At 37.9% G+C, this 21,461-nt stretch overlaps 1 protein-coding gene across 32 annotated transcripts in view; it reads left to right on the forward strand.

The window, feature by feature from the left end:
- The window catches only part of MPDZ (multiple PDZ domain crumbs cell polarity complex component), a 103,737-nt gene that overhangs the window by 80,411 nt on the left and 1,865 nt on the right, over positions 1–21,461 (forward strand). For 18 of the 32 annotated variants that reach the window (XM_075079662.1, XM_075079667.1, XM_075079665.1 and 15 more), the window contains 18 exons: positions 1,918–2,080; positions 2,673–2,869; positions 4,797–4,888; positions 5,169–5,259; positions 5,756–5,836; positions 6,921–7,013; positions 7,106–7,180; positions 8,607–8,784; positions 11,229–11,374; positions 11,701–11,784; positions 11,892–12,085; positions 12,346–12,493; positions 15,596–15,682; positions 17,080–17,176; positions 17,829–17,872; positions 18,969–19,091; positions 20,034–20,138; positions 20,256–20,368. In XM_075079662.1, the coding sequence (XP_074935763.1) occupies positions 1,918–2,080; positions 2,673–2,869; positions 4,797–4,888; positions 5,169–5,259; positions 5,756–5,836; positions 6,921–7,013; positions 7,106–7,180; positions 8,607–8,784; positions 11,229–11,374; positions 11,701–11,784; positions 11,892–12,085; positions 12,346–12,493; positions 15,596–15,682; positions 17,080–17,176; positions 17,829–17,872; positions 18,969–19,091; positions 20,034–20,138; positions 20,256–20,368 (2,111 nt within the window). The remainder of the gene's footprint in view (positions 1–1,917; positions 2,081–2,672; positions 2,870–4,796; positions 4,889–5,168; positions 5,260–5,755; positions 5,837–6,920; positions 7,014–7,105; positions 7,181–8,606; positions 8,785–11,228; positions 11,375–11,700; positions 11,785–11,891; positions 12,086–12,345; positions 12,494–15,595; positions 15,683–17,079; positions 17,177–17,828; positions 17,873–18,968; positions 19,092–20,033; positions 20,139–20,255; positions 20,369–21,461) is intronic. The other 14 variants (XM_075079672.1, XM_075079686.1, XM_075079683.1 and 11 more) reach the window with 6 other exon arrangements.

Consider the following 21,461-nt stretch of genomic DNA (forward strand, 5'->3'; position numbering starts at 1 on the left):
TCTGATCTGCTTTAACACTGTATTTCCTCATTGTTTCAGTATGTTCTGTAGCTTTCTAGTTAAAACTCTAGGAAACACTCTGAAAAACTAGTGTTTCTAGAACTACTCTCCCCTTCACCCCTGCTTGAGGTAGAGTTCTGTCACCAGCTTTTCTCCATGGTGGATACATGAATTTTGAATTATGAAAAATCACTTTGAACGTTATTAAGCAGTGTTTCCACCCTACTCTGATTCTGATGGATAACAATGTCTTTGCCTGAATTTTGCTGCTTCAGTTGAGGTTTGTGTCTGCCCTGTAACTATTAGCATGTTTTAGAGTGTAATTTGCATAAACTGTAAATAATTCCTACAAGAAGTTTAGTGATGCAAGGTATCATCTCAGCACGATGACATTGGTCTGTGCTTCAAATCTAAGACAATGTGACTGATAAAATGATACAAAAAATCATGGCATTTATATTGCATTTTTAAAATAAATGATTGGCTTGTGTACCGTATTAAAATTTCCCAAACTTTTGACATTTAATGACCTCTTAGTTAAGCTCCTAGAGCAAGATCCTGAATGAAAGGAAAATCTTTTTCAAGCAGAAGCAGAATAAGGGAACTGAAATAGGACATTTGTGTTTTCTTTAAATCTTTCGAGTATACAGAGAAAGAAGGTAACTCATTTTCCCAGAGAGATGGAACCTTCCTTAAATCTTAGTATGACTAAATTGGTAACTTTCTAGTTTTTTCAACACCTTCAGTATAAAGAGGATTGAAGTCTGCCAAGGTGTGTGTTGTTATCCATTTCACTGTTGCCGCTGATGAAGAAACTGCCTCAGTGCCTTTGGCAACCACAGACACCAACTGAGATAACTGTGTTCAGTTGCTAATGGAGGTAAAGGGCTATGAAGCTAGGGCAACACCTGAAAATCCTAGTGTTGGAAAAATACTCAGTTTTCATCAGGTTTTCATCTGAGGTTTTTGTTGTTTGTATCAACAGCTGATCTGCCAGGTATCAAAGTCTCTTGGGGTTGCATAAGCGTCAGAATGATGATATTCAGACACGGTTTCTCACCTGCATGTTTACTTTGAGCAAGACAAAATGATACAAATTACACTTAGCCAAATCCCTGATCAGCGACTGTATTCTTCAGGGAAACTAACTTCAGTGGAGGCTTGCCAGATTGTGGATTTGGGTGTTTAACTATTAAGCGTTAGTCATGTGCTTATACTTTTAGCTTTCTGTGAAAATGAACGGACCACATACATCAAGACCAAAAATATTTTTCTCATTTGTGATTTAATTTGTATCCTCCTTTTATTGATCTCCCCTGTGCAGCTTATAGGAGACCAGTAAATAAGACTGAAAAACTCCAGCTATGGTGGTTTTCTTCAGTTGTCGTCTGGTTTATTTTGTTTGTACATTGTCCTTTCAGTTAATATTCCAGTTGTTATCTTTTTTCTGGAGGCATTTTTGAAAGCACCAGGTGCTTTGTTTCCTTTCCCTTTCCTCCTATTTGACTTCCAAAGCATATCCTAGAAGGAAATTGTATGCGGTGGCTTAAAAAAAATAAAATTAAATAGAAGTCTTTTACAAATACGGCATTAAAAAAAAAATCTTTGTTTTCGTCAGAGACTTTTTCTGAAATGTAAAGTGGCACATAAAACTTTACTGAATTGGGCTTTTACTGTGAGTTCTGTTTGCTTCTGAATACATTTTGGAGTGATGTTATCTCTTACCTTGCCTGGTGTTTGTTTCTATCTTTGATCTCTTCCAGCCTTTCTGTGCTATGTTATTCATTTAGAATTCCAGCTGCTTGGTATTTCAACTTCAAAGCCATAGTTATTGCCATTTCGACATTTTTGTGTACTAGTTTGCCCTACACAGAATCTGCATCTGCTTAGCCACTGCATTTTTCTTATTCTCCGCAGGCATTCAGTCACTCCGATTTAGAGCCAGAAAAGAATTCGCTTTGTAACTTGCCTCTGCCCCCTCCTTCAGCATTTTCAGGAATGAGCTGTGATGTTGCACAGTCATCTTCTAGCAGAGTCCCAGAGGATGTGGAGAAGGAGGATGAGTTCGGTTACAGCTGGAGTAAGTTTATCCTCTGTGATAATGTTTGAAATACTCAGTGTTGAAATAGCACTGTGGCAGAAGATAGGGGGGGTCCTGTTTGAACTACTTTGTTGTTGTGTGCTTTGTGGTCTGGGTGTTAAGTGTTGCTGTCAGCTTTCAGTTGTGCTTGGTCAGATCCACATGGTGAAATATAAAACTAATTTATTCTTCTTCATTGCACTCCAATCTCTTGTTTTCCTCTGTGGTCCAGATCTACTGTTCCACATGTAGGACTACTTGAAGAATTTCAGTGTACTCTAGGTAACTGATGGCAATGATTGATGTGATAGCTTCTGTTACCTGAAGGTGTTACTGGAGGGAAGATTATTGCTTTTATGTGAAGTTTTAATGTTTTCCAAAGTTAGGAGGAAAACAAGGAACTAGAAATATTATTATAGATCACCTAAGGCTTAGCTTAAAAGAAAGTGTGGTGAACACTTAAAATTTTCTCATCCAGTTTGGGATTCTCCTGTTAGATACTGCCCACTGAACACTGATCTTGACTCTCTAGGCAACTTATGAAACTTTCTAATGTAAATCCAACCTCTGTTGCCCACACTTTTACATTTAGAAAAGATCGTGCAGCGCTATGGAAATCTACCGGGGGAGCTACACATGATTGAGCTGGAAAAAGGAAGGACAGGTCTGGGACTTAGTCTTGCTGGTAACAAAGACCGATCCAGGATGAGTGTCTTTATAGTGGGAATTGATCCAAATGGAGCAGCTGGCAAAGATGGCAGGTTACAGATTGCAGATGAGTTACTAGAGGTGAGTTTTTGCAATTTATACTGAAACCCAAACAAACTGACTTAAAATGCTCTACAATATTAGATTCTTGCTGCAGTATAGATGTTATGCAAGTTATGCAAGTTGACATCACTGTGCTACCAGATTTTCATTCCCGTGTATGCCAAATAGTTGCAGCTGGGATTTTTTTTTTCCTGGTTATAGTAGTACTAAGTAAAGGGGTGTGGGTGTGTGTATTTAAAATGGATAAAAATGGGGGCTAACAGCAGTTTCTGGGTTATGAAGATGTATGGAAGGGTAGTGCATTGCAGACCATGGAAATATTAAGTCCGTTAGTCCATCCATCTGTGGAGTGCTCCATACTTTCTAGTTACATCTCTGTCTACTGGAAGTGTGATAATATCAGAATAATTTTATGTTGTGTAACATACAAAATGGATATTAAACTGGGGAAACAGGAACAGACCCATTTGTATTATATCTTTTATCACATTTGGGCTGTTCTCTGGTGGCGTTATGGAGGGACCCAGCTGCTGAATGTGCAGCTAACATTCCCAAAATGTATGTGAGCATAAGCTATGTTTGTATATTACCACAGTTCAGTGATGATACTTGCAGGTGTATTCTCCGCTATAGCTGTTTCCATTCTTTCTGATAGCAGTAGGTGACATCACACTCACAGAAGTGCTTTTGTAACTTCAAAACTGTGTGTAGAGGTGTCTGAGGATGCACTGGGGATCATGGTACAGGGAGGGAATGGTGAGATTGAACAAAGCTTGAGGGAGACACTGAGAGAGTAAACGATGTAGGCTGGCAGTTGCAGGCTAGGAGAGAATCTGAGGGATTTGTGGTACTGTGGACCTAGTGTCATGGAGGGATCTGTTAGCTGCAGAGGCCAGTGTTATCTGCTGGATAGTTCCCTTGAATGAGTTAAACATCTGTTTTTAAAAGCTTGATGTTGCAGATGCTGAGCATCCTCAGAACACATTGAAACACATCTGGCTGAATCTGGTCTCATGTGATTCCATGCTTACTGTCCATGCTGTAAACCTGCAACCTGATGCTAAGAGGTTGTCTCAACCTCTTCTGAGAGGAGACATCTGAGCTTTCTCGTTATTATTCCCAAATAGCTGTCCATCAGCTGTGGCAGGCCATGCCCTGCCCCCCAGCTGACAGCCTGACCATGGTTCTTCACAAGCCCCTGGCAAACACTGGAAACAGTGCTGCATGGGGATTGTCACCTCCAGTGTAAATGACAGGGCCCAGTATCTGTGTGACCACACCTGGTGGACACAGCTGACGTGGGAGCTGAGAGGCTGCTGGTACACTCACCCTTGGTTCAGTGTCTTGCATCTGTTGCTCACTGTTCGCTGCTTCTCTGCTTCTGTTAGCGCTGCCTTGGGGTGTGTTGCATTATTTTCTCTTTGTGTAGGTCTAAGCTGTCCTTTTCTAATCATTTCCCATTTCTTAGAGTAGACTTCTGCACTGCAGTTTTCCATTTCTAAGAACCAATGCAATTAATAAAATGTGAGCAAATAATGGCCTTATCCTGCAAATTCACACTGATACCTCCAATCCTACCTGAATCATAGGAACTTCAAGCGGTTTCAACCCCTTTCACTCTGCCACATGAAGATGATGGCCCGGCTTTATCACATGTCATGAGCTGATCAATGGCAAGTGGAAATAGATGATGTGCCAAGTCAACCCAGTGTAACTCAGAGAATGACATTTTTAGTAGTGTGACAGTATTAGTCTGAAATCAAACTATAAGGAATTCCTACTGCAAGAAGGGAATGAAAGAGGACACAACATACTCTGTTATTTTAATACACTTTCTGCTTTAGCCAGTGTTGTGGGCTAATGGATTTTTAAAGGCTTAAGAATTTGTTTAAGTACAAGAGAATTAAAATATTTTGAGAAATAATTTCTACCTTCCTTTGTATAGATAAATGGGCAAATACTGTATGGAAGGACTCATCAGAATGCCTCCTCAATAATCAAATGTGCACCATCTAAAGTAAAAATAATTTTTATCAGGTAAGTTCTGGTTAAAAGTTTGGCTAAGGCGGTTTATTTTTAATATACTCAAGTTTTGCATAGAATGTTTTTGTTTGGTTTTTTTTTTAATTTTGGTAATGTAGGTGTGCTTTTGAACCCCGTTCTCAGTTGTTAAATGTGTCTTGAGTTTTCTGTTTTGGTATTTGCATTTGAATGGCAGAAATAAAGTAGAAGAAAGAGCTAGACTTCAGCTTCTTCTAAGAAATATGGTGCTATATTACTACATTCTTACTACATTCTTTAACTGAATCTATTGTAGAAATAAAGATGCAGTAAATCAGATGGCTGTTTGCCCTGCAAAGTCAGTAGAGGCTTCACAGTGTACTTCAGGGACACTTCAACATCAAGAGGTAAAGTAAATTTTTGTTTTTCTCATTTGACTGAGATACTGACATTGTTCTAGATGGAGGATTTCCCAGTCTGCTTAGCAAATAATACAAAAGAAAAAGAAATCCAAGGGAAAAAACAAATGAGATTTTAAGAAAGCTGCTAAATTTAGTACAGCTTTGCTTAGGTCAGTTTCACTGATTAAGTTCACTTGTTTATAAATATGTTTCTATTTGTACATGTTTGTACATTTAAATATGTTTGTACTGTACATGTACAAATGTATAAATAGAAATGTTGGTAAATATTTGTATTGTAAACAAGGATGTAATATGTTGTTACATACAGAGTAATCTAAATTTAGATTATTCACCTAAAATATTAAGTAAATCTAACGTTCCTGTGAATAGGGAATAGCAGTTAAAATTAATCCAAAAAATTATCAGACCCACTTTAAATGTTTGTGTGCTACTTTATTTTGATGCAAAATGTTAAATATAGTCGCTCATTTTCTATTAGATTGATATCAGTGCTGCAAACTCCAGTGCCTGTTCTGACTTCGGTTCATGTAAAAACATTCAGTATGTGGAACTCCCTAAGGTATGTGCTGAAAATTAAATTTACATCAGCCACATTTGTATTCATTAGCTTGCTTTTTTGTAATGGACTCCCTCTTATGGCAAAAAAACTTTGTCCCTATTGACTGGAAGTCAGAACAGAGATTTCTAGAGGTCTTCTCTTCCAATTTGTGATTGGAACCCAAAGTTTTTCTGACATAATGACTGTCTTTGGCAACCTCATTAGCCTCTTTAACTTTACATAAATTTGCCAATTGCTTTGTGTCTCTGGAAGAAGTCGCCTCTTGTTCTATTTGCAAAACTTTTAGTACCCAGCTGCTGTGGTGCCTCAGGTAAAATCATTGACTTAGTTGTTCAAAGTAAATCAATTAGCAGATTATAACCACCAGATCCCCCAAACAACATGTATATTTAGTGGAAATTGTGCAGCTGGAAGGAAATGGCCAAGTGTTCTGTAACTATGAAGCTGCCAAAGGAGGGTGGAAAAATTACTGCTTCTGCTTATTGACATGGAGAAAACAGTCATACTCAGTGGACATAAGGATAGAGACTTGCAGACTGTTGGTAAGTTTTTCTCCTTGGAAGGCATCTAGCTTTCCATTATTAACCAGGAGAATACGTCACATATGATGGTATTCAGATTATTTAATTCTCGATGGAGGAATTAGGGAGATTTCACTCTGCCAGAAACATTTACTTATTTCACTGGAAGAGCATAGATTTTTACATCCTTTGTATTTTCTACACCTGTGTGTATTCTTTCTGTGATTTCACATAATTAATTCAAATAATGAAATTTTATTTACCTCAGCTCATAGTTCCCAAATATTTTGTTTCTTACTCCTATTAATGAATTTAACAACTGAATCACAATTGACCTTGTAAATTTCAGCGGAGTGGTTCTGAATTTAGAAGTGTTTCAGATGTATCTTGGTAGCCAATACACTGTCTGTCTGTTGGCAAAATCTATTTCAGAAATAGATCAGTTTAAAAAAAAATATTGATGCATTGTGAAAACCCAGACTTCTGTTATGTATTATGTGAATGTATTCTAACATTTTGATAAATACGGTACCTAACCATTTGCATTTTTTTGTTTGCCCCAGGATCAAGGAGGCTTGGGAATTGCCATTAGTGAAGAAGACACAATTAATGGAGTAGTTATTAAGAGCTTAACAGATCATGGTGCAGCAGCAAAGGTTTGAAAACACCTAAAATCCAAATAGGAAATGAAAAAAGTTTTTTGGACTCACATCCAGAGCTCATATTTTTTATTCTATGTCATTTTCAGGATGGACGAATCAAAGTTGGAGATCAGATCCTGGCAGTGGATGATGAAATTGTTGTGGGATATCCAATAGAAAAGGTGCTTCTGAGGTGTCAGGAATGTTGCAGAAAGCACACCACTTAATGTAGGAGGTGATCGTGTCTTAAACCAGTGAGGTTTTTGTGACTATAGTCTGACTTCATTTCCAAAGCTGGCTAAAGAATCAAAGATCCACAGGCATTGTCTGGATAAGGAAACTACTGCAGAATAAGCTAAAGCCTGAATTTAAAGCTCAGCTGCTATTTTGCATTAATGCACTACATGAATTTTTATCTCTGTGCTACAAATGTGATCTTTTTTTTCTCTGTGGTCCAGATCTGATGACTAAGAGGCAGTTAGCTGTGGGATAAAAGCCATGAACTATCACTCAGTAATGACTTTTCATAGCTACTCCACTTTAAAAGTATTAGAAGCAGTAAAATTAATAGTGTAAATTTACACGGGTGAGTTGCATCAGTGGTAAATCAGGTCATGAACTGTGCGTATACATGGGGAATGTCTGTAATAACAGCCTCATTATATTCCAAGCCTGGTATTTCAACCCTTTGGAGAAAACTATCTCTATTCATAAATAACAAGATTATTTGTAACTTCTAGCTCTGCAAACTCAGTTTGGATTCTGTAATGAATCAAGTAGTGTTTTTTTCTAGCACCTGCCTTGCTACCAAGAAAAGTGATTCTTCAGGCATGAGAAAATCACTTTCTGTTTGTTAAAGGGCAATTAGGAGAGCATCCATCTTACTGTATGTTGCACTGCTCTCTCTGAAGCAGTAAATGAATAAGAGGTAGTGAGGTAGTACATAAGTTTTGGAATAAAAGACAGAATGATTGAGAAAGTAATTTCTGAAAATACTTCTAATTCTACTGAAATGTGAAGTCTTGGGAGGATTTGGTGTCTTTTCTGTGAGAAGGCAATTAATTTTGAAGTTTTTTCAGTATCGCCTTAAACTAGATTTTGTGTTACACCCTGGTGTCTTCTGTCCCTCCCATAGTTCAGCTAATATTTTCGGGTTTTCCTTCCAGCTATGATCTGATTAAGGAGCTAGGATGGCAGTAGCATATTTAAATCAATAGATGTTTTGGTATTGACTTCTGTGGGATCAGAATTGGGCTCCACCCAAGCATTAAAAGACAATACTAGTTTCTGATTTTTCAGGTAATTGCTATAAACATAGTATCTTGTCTAGAGAAGCCATTGAAAGACTGCCACATTCTTGTCTGGTATAATTTGGCAAAGTTTCATGGAAGCTAATTGATTAACATCAGCCAGGTCTGGCCAAAAGTTAAATCTATTGCTTTTTCTTATTAAAAAAAAATCAATGAATATCCTTGATAATTACCAAGAAAACCTGCAGGATTGTGACTTGTAGCTCTAGTTTGCAGAACAGTTCTTCTGCTTTGTTTTTTGTTTTACAACTGAACAGTCCAGTTATACTCTTCACCAGCTTTTCTCTTTATTGTTCAGTTTATTAGTCTCCTGAAGACATCCAAAACTACAGTGAGACTTACTATCAACTCAGCAGAGACAGATAGCCTGGCTGCAGCACCAGTCCCTTCCAACACTGCCCAAACAGAGAGGAAGAATATGCAGCTGCCAGCAACTGTCCCCTCTTCCAGCTCACCAGAACCAGAAGCAGTCAAAAGTAAGGTTCTCCATGTGTGTCTGTCTGTCTTCACTGGAGTTGTGACCCAGACTGTAAACAGGTTTCTCTGTTTGTACGCACTCAGCTGTCTTCTGAGTTGCACTGTCTAGTACTTGTGGATTACAGTTCCATCTAAATAAAGCAGTGAGGCTCCACACCAAAGACCTATTTCTTGCCTTCCCACTGTCCTGTTGTAGAGGTGGGAGTGGGGAGGGATTCCTTCTCCCTCTGAAAGGCTGTGCAGTAGGTGCCTCTGTCATGCTTGTCTAGAGCTAAGCGGGAGGTATTCCTTTAAATTAGGGAGAAAAGTCGTCATCTTTCCTAGAACAGAGGAATGGTTGAGACTGTCTTGCCATTTATGACTAGCCATGTTTGACTCTCCCCTTTAGAGTGGAGAGTCGAGCTGCGACTGATTGGTGATGATTATTGGTTAAGAAACACACAACTAAGAAGCTAATAATAACTTAATTGAGTAATGCACATATCAGAGTCAATTTCTATGTACATTGCTGCAAGTATTACTGAGTCACATTTCTATTGCTTATTACTAGCAGTTTCATTGATAAACAACAATACTACTATAAAGACATATTAAGAAACGCATGGGAGACCTACTAGGTAGTAAGTCTATTGTCTTCCCTTCTGCATTCAGTTTTAGGTTAAAGTCTGTTGCTTTCTCCAAGTCTATCCCTTCCATCTGCCACACCAAGTCTTAGGGATAAACGCCTGAGAGGTTTCATCCTGGGGATTTGTGATTGCAGCTTAGCTTCACTACCACTTACAGGCATCCACAAAACAGCTGGAAGATCTCCCTTGTCTTGGTTCTCCATCTGATTTTATTATTTATTGCCTGCTTTCTTTTACCAAACCCACCTTTTTGCTGGCCCTGCACCTTGCCTTCTCTGCATAGACTCCTTCCAAATAAACAACCCATCCCTAAGTACTTTTTCCCTATTGGTCTGTTTTCTGCTACGTCTCTACCCACCTTTGGTGTTTCCAGCAATACTATGTAGGCAATTTTTGGCACAATACTGATGCAGCTGTCTAGATGAGGTCAACCTTGCATGCCAAGACTCCCTTCCAGTTCTTGAGTTCTTGTATTTCATGTACATTTATGCCTTCTGGACAGAGTTATTATACTTAAGCCTTGACTCCCCTACTTAGCTTGAACCAAGTATGAGCAGTTGCTCATCATACACACAAAGAACTGAAATAACGTAACCTGTTCTATGCTCACACAGCAGCTTTACCCTTAAAAAATCTTAAGTGCCCTTCTGGTTCCCTTCAGAGGCTAAGCCTCGTAGTTTGGAGGCTTACTGCTCCTGCAGGACCTACTGCTCACACTATACCTAAGTATTTGTCTGTCATAAATGAATATTTCTGAATAGTGAAGTTCTCTGTTAGTTTCAGTGAAACTTCTTTTAATCAAGCCTTTTTAAAGTGCCTCAAAAGCATCAGATGCCTGTTTTTACCTTTTGGAAAAAAATGTAATTTTGGTGTTTCTTTAAAGCATGGAGGACATCAGTGATAGAGATAATCTGAATATCCCAGACATTTCGATTGCTGATTATTTTCTTTAGTTGCTACACAATATCCCCTCCTAGTATTTTTAGCATTTTCTTTGAAGGATACGAAACTGACTAAAATACTGAAGCAAAGGTCCGTTTGTTACATACCGGAGGTACTGAATTTACATATAAATTGCTACATAAGGATGCCATGTATGTTTGCACTGTGAGAACATATTTTTGCACCATAAACTTACTGCTTCCAAAAGTTGTATCAGTGGCCAGTTAAAAGTTGGAATGCTGTAAAAAAGTTCTTTTTGAGGGCCACTAAATATAATGATGTGAATAAAACCTTTGACATGACCGTGGATTTCTGGAATTGTGGAATACCACTATATTTGATTCATACTTAACATTCTTTCTCATGGTACAGATCTGAGTCTGGGATGGAATATTTGCTTAGATGGACCTTGACTTGACCCATTGCAAAAGTGCAGGGCTGACAACCTTGAATCGATGTATTTAATATATATTATGTACTTCAGTTATCTCTGACCTACATAGTTACATAGTTGCTGATATAGAAGTTTAAATTAAATTCTACTCTAAATACAATCTGTTGTGTACAATAGCTTCTTTGGCTACCCAGACTGTAAGAGTGGATTTGATAGTATGAATGCAGCACATTGTGTGTGCTATTTCATCAGTAAACTCAAAACAGTGATCCAGGTACTCAATGGTATAAAACCAGGACAACTGCATTTATAACTACAGGTAGTACTTGTCTGAGGGAGAGTTGGCAGCATCATTCTCTGTAGGTCAGCTGTCCAGCTGTTGCTGTAGAGCTGTCAATGAACTCTCAGAATGTTGTTTTAAAGTCACTTTTCTAATATCAGGCTCTGTTACTGTAACCAGGATGTTTAATTGTTGGTTTAGGTACAAGCAGATCTTCAACTCCAGCCACATTAGCCTCTGACCCAGCTACTTGTCCCATAATTCCAGGATGTGAAACAACCATTGATATCTCCAAAGGCCGGACTGGTCTTGGTCTGAGCATTGTTGGAGGAGCAGACACTTTGCTGGTTGGTTGCAAAAATTATGTGTGTCACTCAAATGAAATAAAAATAATGAAATTAAGATGTCTGATAGAAAAGACTTTTTAATTTGTTCCTGTAGCATTTATAGAAAGATACAGGTTTGGGTGTGGGGGGAGGGAAAGGAGGGGGGAAAAAGCAAAAAAGGACAAGCATAAATAAACTTCTTAAATAAATTGGTACTTTGTTCATCATACATCTGACTGCTTCGTTTATCACTGATGAATTATAGTAGGAATTTTCAGTTGCTCTTGGTTCAAAGGAGGGGCATGTTCTTTCAACATGCAATTTATTTTTGTTCTATTTATTCACAGGGAGCAATCATTATCCATGAAGTATATGAAGAAGGAGCAGCATCTAAAGATGGGAGACTGTGGGCTGGGGATCAGATATTAGAGGTGTGGTGGTTTCTTTGGTCACTTTTATTGTCATTTGCTAGCTAGGTATGTTCTATTTTTCTGATAGAAAGTTGTCTGTACTTTATCATTGTGTGCTTTCTTTACAGGTGAATGGGATTGACCTCAGGAATGCCACACATGATGAAGCAATAAATGTGCTCCGACAGACTCCCCAAAAAGTTCGTCTGACTGTGTACAGAGATGAGGCCCAGTACAAGGAGGAAGACATGTATGATGTACTCAATATAGAGCTCCAAAAGAAGCCTGGCAAAGGCCTTGGGCTGAGTATTGTTGGGAAAAGGTGTGAATGTACCTGGAAAGTCAATGTTTGGGACTTGCTGGGCATGCTCATGTTTCTGTTGGGGTCTAGTGCTTAGATCCTGTGGGCTTGAAGGCTGTACATATAATTTTTGTACCTAAGCTAGTTGGCCATTCCTAGAGGAACTAGCCCAACATTACTCAACAGAAAAATGAGACATTGTTCATTGTGTTCCCAACAGCAAGCCATAAAAATGGCCCTCAAACAATACTGTAATGCAAAATCTGTGTGTGTATTTGCAGAAATGATACGGGAGTGTTTGTGTCCGACATTGTCAAAGGAGGAATAGCAGATACAGATGGGAGATTGATGCAAGGAGACCAGATCTTGACAGTGAATGGAGAAGATGTTCGAAATGCTAACCAGGAGGCTGTTGCAGCTTTACTAAAGGTATTGGGAAAAGAGAAGGTAGATATTAGCTAAAAATTGAGATCCAGGTATTTTGAAAGCTTTAGTTTTATTCAGACTGAGTGCGGACTGTTATTGAGATGTCAGTGAGAATGAGCTGTGGATCCAAATTTAAGCTTCCTGAAGCCTAGAGCATTCAGATTTTGATACTTTGCCGGATGAAAATGGGAGTAGTAGTGGTGCAGAGTGCTATATGTTTAGAGGACAACAGAAGACCATTACCTAGGACACCCTAAAACATAATATTGTATTTTCCTCAACATACTGATAACTGGTTAACTCTCACATTTTCAGAAAGATATGCAGAACTGACTTTAAATGATGGAGAATTCATCTGCATAGTTGTGCCAAAAATGATTACTTTCACAGTTGATAATGTTCATCTTTTTTCTTTCCTGTCTATGTCTAGCGTCACCTTGCATCTATTAAATATTATAATGCATTTTCCAGTGACCAAGATATCTAGTATAAAACATTGCTTTCTCACAAAGATAACTGAAGTAAACTCCTATATGCAGCTCTTGGAACCAGAATTTCTGTTCTCAATAAATTTTGTGCTTCTGATGTCATCTACCTATTTCCAAGTCAGAATGAGGTCAGATATACAACATTTCTTGTGGTCTGGCAGGAAGTCCAGCTGGTCAGCCAGCTTGTCTGTTTTCCATCCAGGGTTTTGAGACATTCCTGCTGGTATGGTAAGGATTCCATAAAGTCAGCATTTTCCAATGGAAAACCATTCTGCTGGAAAAAATTTGACAGCCACTACTCATAGCTGACTCTTGGATACATAGACACACTATAATGCTTCTTTCACTCACATTCAAAGATACATTTTTCCACATCTTGAACAGTTCCTCAAGCTTTTTTTTTTTCTTCCTTTTTTGGGGGGCAGGGGAGCACATGTTTAAAGGGCGGATAGAAGCACTTTTTCTGTATTTTTCAGCATGTGCCCTTAAGTAAGAATGCCAGTTTGTGTTCTGGCAGTGAACTACTTAATATGCTCTTAATAGTAACAGTACTTTTCCATTCTTACCTGATACTTAGTATCTAACAACAGTGTGTTTCTTCCTCATATGCTGCACTTGTACATCTCTAAATTAAAATACCATTTTATGTGGAAAGTTTCTTTCATTTTGGCAAGTATTTTTGAGGATCTAATTGTAAAATCTTATCTCCCGCTTATCATTCGTATATTCATGTTTTAAGTACTTCGTTCCACTCAGTAGTACTTGTAATTAATTGTCCTAGCCCTGAGAAATGAGGTTTTAAAAATATCTCAGCTATATCATTGTTAACAATTCTGTTTTGTTCATGCAATATAAATGGAGTAAAGCACGATGACTCACACGTAGGCCGTCACCATTTTTAGTTCAGGTATTAGTTCAGGTTTTCATTTACGAGGGTAAGAACTAGGAGTGAATTGTCTTGAATTGCCTGAAATGTATTTTGCTAGAAAATTATTTATAATCTTTGGAATATCCCAACGTATTTTAAGTAATATGAGATCACTAAAATGTGTTGTCAGACTGAGAACTCTGCCTCTTCTTGCAGTGTTTCTTTTTAAGTGTCCCTAAAACATGTGAAAAGCTGATAATTTTTTCCCCTCATTTGACTTACGGATTTATCAAATGGGAACTTTCAGGAAGCGAGAGAAAGCTGTAATAAAACTAAATGTGAATTTATTTATTCACAAGTTCATTTGGAAAGTATTACCTCCCATTTTCACACATTATAACTTTTAAATGTCATTCGTGGGTTTGCATTTTATGTAAGAATGTGGAAATTTTAGTTACACAGATTACTTCCTTGATTTTCCATTTTGGATAAGAGTTGTCTGTGTGGTTTAATATGAGTCAATTCATACAAGTAGCAAAGAATGGTTTTGCCTGAGCCCTGATTAAGTCTTTCTCAGGACATAGAGAAGTTAATATTATTTAAAAAATAAAAAGCAATTTAGTAATAAATCACTTTGAGTGTCACCCTAACAGAGTAGCAACAGAATATGAGGTATGAAAACCCTATTTGCACAGGTATGTCCTGTTGTTAGTTTTGATACGTTGGTCTATTTCTTACTTTGATTTTCCTGGGAAATACATGAACCCCTTTCAGGGTAGTACAGCTAAAGCATGATAAATAAAGGCAAACTTATGTAGTATTAAGTTCTTCGGATACAGGAGTTCACACTAACAACTTCCCAGAGGAAGAAAGAAGGAAAAGCAAAATAGAAACAAAACTTTGAAATTTCTGTGTTTAAATATGTTGCAGAAAGGTGGTCATCTTTTGACACCACTGTATTATTTCAGAAGTCCAGTTTTCTAAATGTTGTTGGTAATAATAACTTTTTCCAAAATCAGCCTAATGTCTTTGTTTCCAAATATTTGATTGCAGGGTGAATTTTCTCCTGAGGCATGCATTTTATGCAGATGTGTAGATACTTAATAGTATAACTAAAAGCTTAAAGACTAGTGGAAGGATTCTCCAATATGCGAACACTCCATATAATCCAGCTTCCTGCTGCGATTCAAATGCAGAAGTATCACTTAAACTACAGATAGATGTTCGGAAAACCTCCTACCCAGAATTTCTTTAGTTATGTTGGTATTGATCCAGAGTAACAGATAATTTCAAGAGCGGAGAGAGATGGCTAACTGCCAGTTTAAATACCATGTTCTCAATCATGATTAATACTTTGAGGTGTTGTACTGATTTTAGTGTTCATTGTGAAAATAGTCAATTTCACTATTCCTTGAAAAATGCCATCTTGAAAATACATGTTGAGATTACAGTTGAGAAGCCAAAACTACACCCTGTTAAGTGAAAAATAAAAAACTTAGTCTTTTTGTGTAATTTTCACATCTGTATTGTAATACCGAAAGTACCCTGCTCAGTGTACTTAGTTTGTGTGGCTCTGATCCTGCCGTGAGCTCTGTCTGCTTGGAGCTCATCTCAGGGTTGTTAGCCCATTATTTTCCCCTCTGCCCATAGTTTTTTTTGTCTTCCACCATCTAATAAGTGACTTAAATACTGTCATAGGCTTTAATGTTGTAGACAGAAGAGATGTGTTATAAATTACTGGTTCTTTAGTGTTCATTAGGTACGGTAAGACTAGAGGTCGGAAGAATAAAAGCTGGTCCATTCCACTCCGAGAGGAGAGTATCCCAGAGCAGCCAGGTGTGTAACTGTAAAACTGTTTAGTTTGGAAGAAATGAAATGTGGTTAAATAATGAAAGCAAATGAAAAGAATGGGTTTGATGATGATGATGATTTTCCACATACCTGATCCGTGATGAAGAATCTAGGAGGTTTTATGTACTTTGGAGCTTTTTGGTAACAATTTTATGTGTTCACTTTAGCGTATTGGATCTGTTAAAGACATGGTCCAGCCAAAAATGTATTCCAGAAGTGGCTTTGCTGTGTTGCCTAGTCTGTTTTTTATGGCTCTAGCCTGTGAAGTAGAGAGAGCTCTGATTCTCATCTATACCAGAAGAAGTTGGAGTGGACTTTAAACCTCTTTGTTACTTTAGGAGTGCTTGGCATGCAATGGAGTATTGTTTCAGTAAATGTAGTGAATTTCTCCTTGCATATTCTTACTGTAATCTTGGTCATCAGAAGCAGGAAACCTGCACCCTTCTCATCAGGCTTCTCTCAAGCTTATTTAGTTCATCATTGGCCTAATGCTGGAGTGTACAAACTTCACATACTTGCTGCTGACTTACAAACATCAGTTTCAGCATTTGAGTGCATCCTTCATGTGGTAGCAGCTCACACCGTGATTCTCTTTAGTAGGAGCAATATTTCTAAGAGCTCACAAGGTACCTTAGAACCTTCTGTGGTTATAGACTGGGTATGCAGATCATCAAGTACTGAAGATAAATAGTTTAAAGACAAATCATGATTAAATAGTTTCGAGTGGGCAGGTTAAGACAGGATAAGACTGAAATGTTAGGCTCTCTTCAAAACAGCAAATGTCAAATAAAATGAAAACATGCAGGCTCCAGATGGTCTTCATCTAAGTAAGAAGCAGCTCACAATGTTGAATGTTATGAAGAGTCTGAAACAGTCAGCGAACTAGTCTCACTGGGAGCCACGTTGTTCCTTTACATTGCCCTGCAGATATAGTGAAAATCTTTCTGGAAATTGTGCAGGTGAAGCCTGTGAGTGGAGAGCCTAATCTTAGTTTTAGCTGATGGAGTGGGTGAACCTGAGAGTACACATGAGGATGTATAAAGATCTGTCTTTTGTATTCTATCCCTACCTTGATAATCGTGGCTAACTTCTGCACCAGAAGATCTTTCTGAGGTGATAGGAAGTGCAAATGTAAGGGCACAGCCTGGCCCTCAGAAGCAGCACTTCAAAAGCGCACAGTCTCTGTTGGTCTAATGATGCTTCAAACAAGGAGCCCTCTAGAGTGACTAAGAAATACGTGCAGGTTCACTGTGTCAGCTTTAAATGGGCACAGAAAAAACTAAAATACAGCAAAATCCACTGAATACAGTGGGTTACAGTTCTGCTTTTATCAGTTGGGTGTCTGAAGCTGCTCTCTAATGCCAGTCTAACACTGTATTTAGGTCAGTGAAGGAAGTGGCAGTCTCTCATCATTCAGTTTCCCGGTTTCTGGGTCCAGCGCACCTGAGATCTTTGAAAGTGGTCTGAAGAAGAACACCAGTAAGGTTTCTTTGGTGCTTTCAGTGTTTTATACATGTGAACTGGTAGCTGAGCGCTTTTATGTTATCTGAAATGTTGTCATTATGTGCTGTAGGCCTGAAAGTGATTCCTTAGTTATTAAAACACTGCAGGGGTGGTTATTGTACAGTACATCATATATATCTTTGAATAGCTTTTTATAAAATAAACTAGTGGCTTCTTATACCAGCAGTTTAGATGTTGAGAATCTGAAGTTGAGCCATAATTTTCTGTTTAAGCTAAATACATCTTCAGTCAAGCTGTCTCATTCATAGAAATTCAGATACTGTATAGTTAAATTAGGATAGATGTGAAATAGCTGTCTTGTGCTCAAATTTAGAACAGTTACTTCTGACAAAAGTGTTGCTGGCAAATAAGTTTATTCTGCTTGAGCATGCTTAGCAGTCTTATTCTAAAAGTTATTTGAGTAGAGGGAATGAATGACTTTTTCACCCATTCTAGAAGTATTTCAATCCTATTAATTCAATGACAACCGCTTTCAAAATCTGCTTAAAACATATGTCCTAGTAAGCCAGTAGAAAGTTAATATCATTGTAGTGGTTTGGATAACTGTAATGGAAAAGTTTCCTAAAAATGCAAGTTTAACTTTTTTTTTTTTTAATTCCTTTGACAGCAGCTTCTGAAATACAGGGACTAAGAACAGTTGAAATAAAAAAGGTAAGTTACAGCATGAAGTGTTATGTATCAGGAACAGGTTTTAGAGAGGTAGTGAAAAGGTGTGTTTAGAGAAAGGAAGAAGTCTGGCCTAGTTAATCATTTTAAGAGAGGAATTGATGTGAGAATAACTAATTGATTTGCCCCTCTTTTCAGGTCAAGACTGTATGATTTCCACTGCTTATACTGTTATGTAAAATGAGTGCAATTTGTGCTGTCACCCTTTGTGACCTGTTTAGAAAGCAATAGGAAGAAGGATTAGTAAAAGATAATGTGACCTAGTTTTACTGTTACCAGATTGAGTTAAATCCAGACTCTGCTTTAGTGAAGTCAAGGGAACTGTACTAAACTTGCAAGCCCATTGTTTTGTGTTTCATGTTTTCCTTCACACATGTTTTTAATGGGTAGGCTCTTACATGACAGCTCCCAGCTTTTCAACGGTGAAATTCAGTTGACTTCCTTCTTTACAGGAGAATGAGATCTGAGTCACAGACTGCTTCTGATTGTCCGAAGTATTTATATTTATTTAACTTTGCCTGGGATCTAGTTCTCTTGATGACATGGATTGTATTTAGCCATTCTCTTTTTACAGTAGAGTCTGCAAATACTAGTTTTTGTAGCAGTTTTTGCAGTTATGTGGTAAGGTGTTGTACGGTAGCAAACAGTTTTGTTCTTCCACAGTAGGACACTAGGGGGAGCATAAAGATTAATTCTAGTCTTCGGGAAGTTCATAATAAGAGATTGATATAGACAATATTAAGGACAAGCAATCCTATCTGTCCAGTTTTCCTTGCCCAGACTTTCTATGCTGACATTAAGGGTCTGATGCTGAATTCTGTAAGTATTTAGTTTGATTAAGATAAAACATACAACTAAGTCAGCATGTTGTCGCCTACTGCTGATAGAAAGAGAAATATACTGTGCTCTCTGTGCTTTCTTGAAATGATGGAAAATGTATTAGCTTAAAAAATGGCTTGAGAGGTAGGAATTCTGATTTTCTTAAGATAAGGGTTTTAATACTTTTTTGAGATAAGCCTTCAAATCTCTGAGTGTGTTTTTCTTTCCAGAAAAATCTAACCTAGTGTCATTACAATAACAGGGCCCTGCAGATTCACTAGGAGTGAGCATTGCTGGAGGTGTAGGAAGTCCTCTTGGAGATGTTCCTATATTTATTGCCATGATGCATCCAAATGGAGTTGCAGCTCAGACTCAGAAACTCAGAGTAAGTGAATGGTTAAGAAGGTTGCAAAGATTGCATGAGTAATGCACAGTAATTACTCTAGCCAGGCAATAAATTAGCAGTTTAATGATACAGTCATAAGTGCTTCTGGCTGTAACAAGAATTTTTGCTGTTTGGATTGACGAAACAGTAACTCAAATTGGTAGCATGGTGAAAGATACTGCTGAAAGGAACTAACTTTGGGAAGGAAGTCCTAAAGCAATCTTGGATCATAGAGGTAGACAGCTTGTGAAAATTAAAAGCAAAGAGAGTGGTTCAGAATTATGGATTCTGTAAGTGAGCTCCACTGATGAGCATGGTGGTCATTCCTGCAACTGTATGTATGCAGCCTGTTTTCTCTCTCATATTTTTTATGCTTATCCGTCTTAGGATAGAGAGTACTTTTTAGGTTCTGAGTTAAAGCAGGAAATCTTACCTGATGCAGGCCTACTTGCGTACTGTATGCAATCTGTACCAAAGGTGGTTGATTTGACTTGTGCTTCCTGGAAAATGGACAGTGTTGTTTCAGGATGAGTTCAAAAATGTAATCTCTGATGATAATTTACTACTTCAGTCTGTCTATCTTCAGGTGATATACAAAATGCACCTCCTTTTTTTGCATGCCGTATATTTCTAGAGTTTTTCAATCAGTTCTGTAAAGCATCATTACTTCTTTACACTGACTTCGCTAAACCAGTGTAATTTACTAATTGTGATGTTGAATTTTCTACCTTTGTATTGGGTCATTGTGAGGTTCAGATACGATTTGCTTTTGAAAGAAAACGTACCATGAACAGTTGCTAATTTCTTTCTTCCTGCCCTATATCACTCATAAAATCTGGCTAAATGCAAATACACAGATCTGCTATTGTTGAAAGAAAGTGACAAATAAATATATGTAACTAAACTTATTGTTAGTTAGATTTTCTACATTTTCTTCTACAGGTGGGGGACAGGATTGTTAGCATCTGTGGAACATCTACTGAGGGCATGACTCATTCCCAAGCTGTTAGTCTTTTAAAAAATGCTTCAGGCACTGTTGAGTTGCAGGTAAAAAATGTTCAGTGACATTTGGACTATTCTCTGAATACTGCTTTGCCAGCTGTTACAATGAATTATTTTACTGTAAGCATTCTCATTTTACTGGTTTACGAACTCTGTTCCTAGGTGGTAGCTGGAGGAGAAGTAAGTGTCATAACTGGTCAGCAGCAGGATCCACCTACGTCCGGTCTTTCATTTGCGGGACTAACTTCAACCAGCATTTTTCAGGATGATTTAGGGTCAGTAACTATAGAATACACAACCTTTGTAGCCTGTTACTTTAGGTGGAACTCAACCTAAAAAGCTAAAACTTCTAGCAAATAATGGATGAATTGCTTGACTTAATCATGACTTAAACATTTGGTATACATGGGACCCGTAGGCCATAGGTCCTCTTATGCATTTTTCATTAGGTGATTTACTGTGCTGCTTTATTTTGCCTCTCTGTGGAGTTATGATGTGATTTGATTTCTTCTCTGTAAATACAGCCTCCTTTGTTTCATTGAGACTCGGTAGCTGAGATTAATTGACACACACAAAATGTTTGTCTCAGACTTAAATAGCAAGGCCCTTTCCACGGTGGTGCCTGGGTTTCAGTAATGTGCTTTCTAGGGCTGGGCTATCAGGAGCATTGAACTTTTCTGGCATACAAGATATACTGCATCTGGTATACTGCAAGGTACAGCTATGTAAACAAGTTTTGCCTCTAACATAAATCTGAGGCATTTTTCTTCTAGGAACAGGGAAAGAGGAAATAGGGTTCTTTATCCACACAGACCTGAAAGATAGAACTTCAAGACGTGGCACTTCAGGGCATGGTTTAGGAGACATGGTAGTGTTGGGTTGACGATTGGACTTGATGATCCTAGAGGTCTTTTCCAACCTTAATGATTGTATGAATCTGTGATTCAACATTTCTTCTAGTCAAAGTTTGTGTGGGAAAATGTACCTATAAATGGTCTGTATAAATGCATACATACAAATACACAGACATATATTAGAGGAGGAGAGAAGCAAGTAAACCTTACAACATAAACTATTGAGGTTAATTTTAGACATTTTTAGGAGGTGTAAAATTACCAGATTTTTAAAGTAGATTTTTGTTACGGAGTTTTGAGGTACTAGTATTGCATCTTTACTTCACTAGTCAGCACTGTTAGTGGGATGTTGCAGCCACAACTATGCCCTGAGCTGGGTGGAAGAGGTGCTTGAAATAGCTACCTTTAAGTAATAACAAGGGCATTAGACAGAGTGTTCTACATAAGCTAAAATAGCCAGTTCATTATAATAAAAGCATTTGTCGTTAGAGTGGAAAGGAAGTGTATTGCTTAG

This window comes from Phalacrocorax aristotelis, chromosome Z (genome assembly GCF_949628215.1).
Source record: "Phalacrocorax aristotelis chromosome Z, bGulAri2.1, whole genome shotgun sequence".
NCBI classification, from domain to species: domain Eukaryota; kingdom Metazoa; phylum Chordata; class Aves; order Suliformes; family Phalacrocoracidae; genus Phalacrocorax; species Phalacrocorax aristotelis.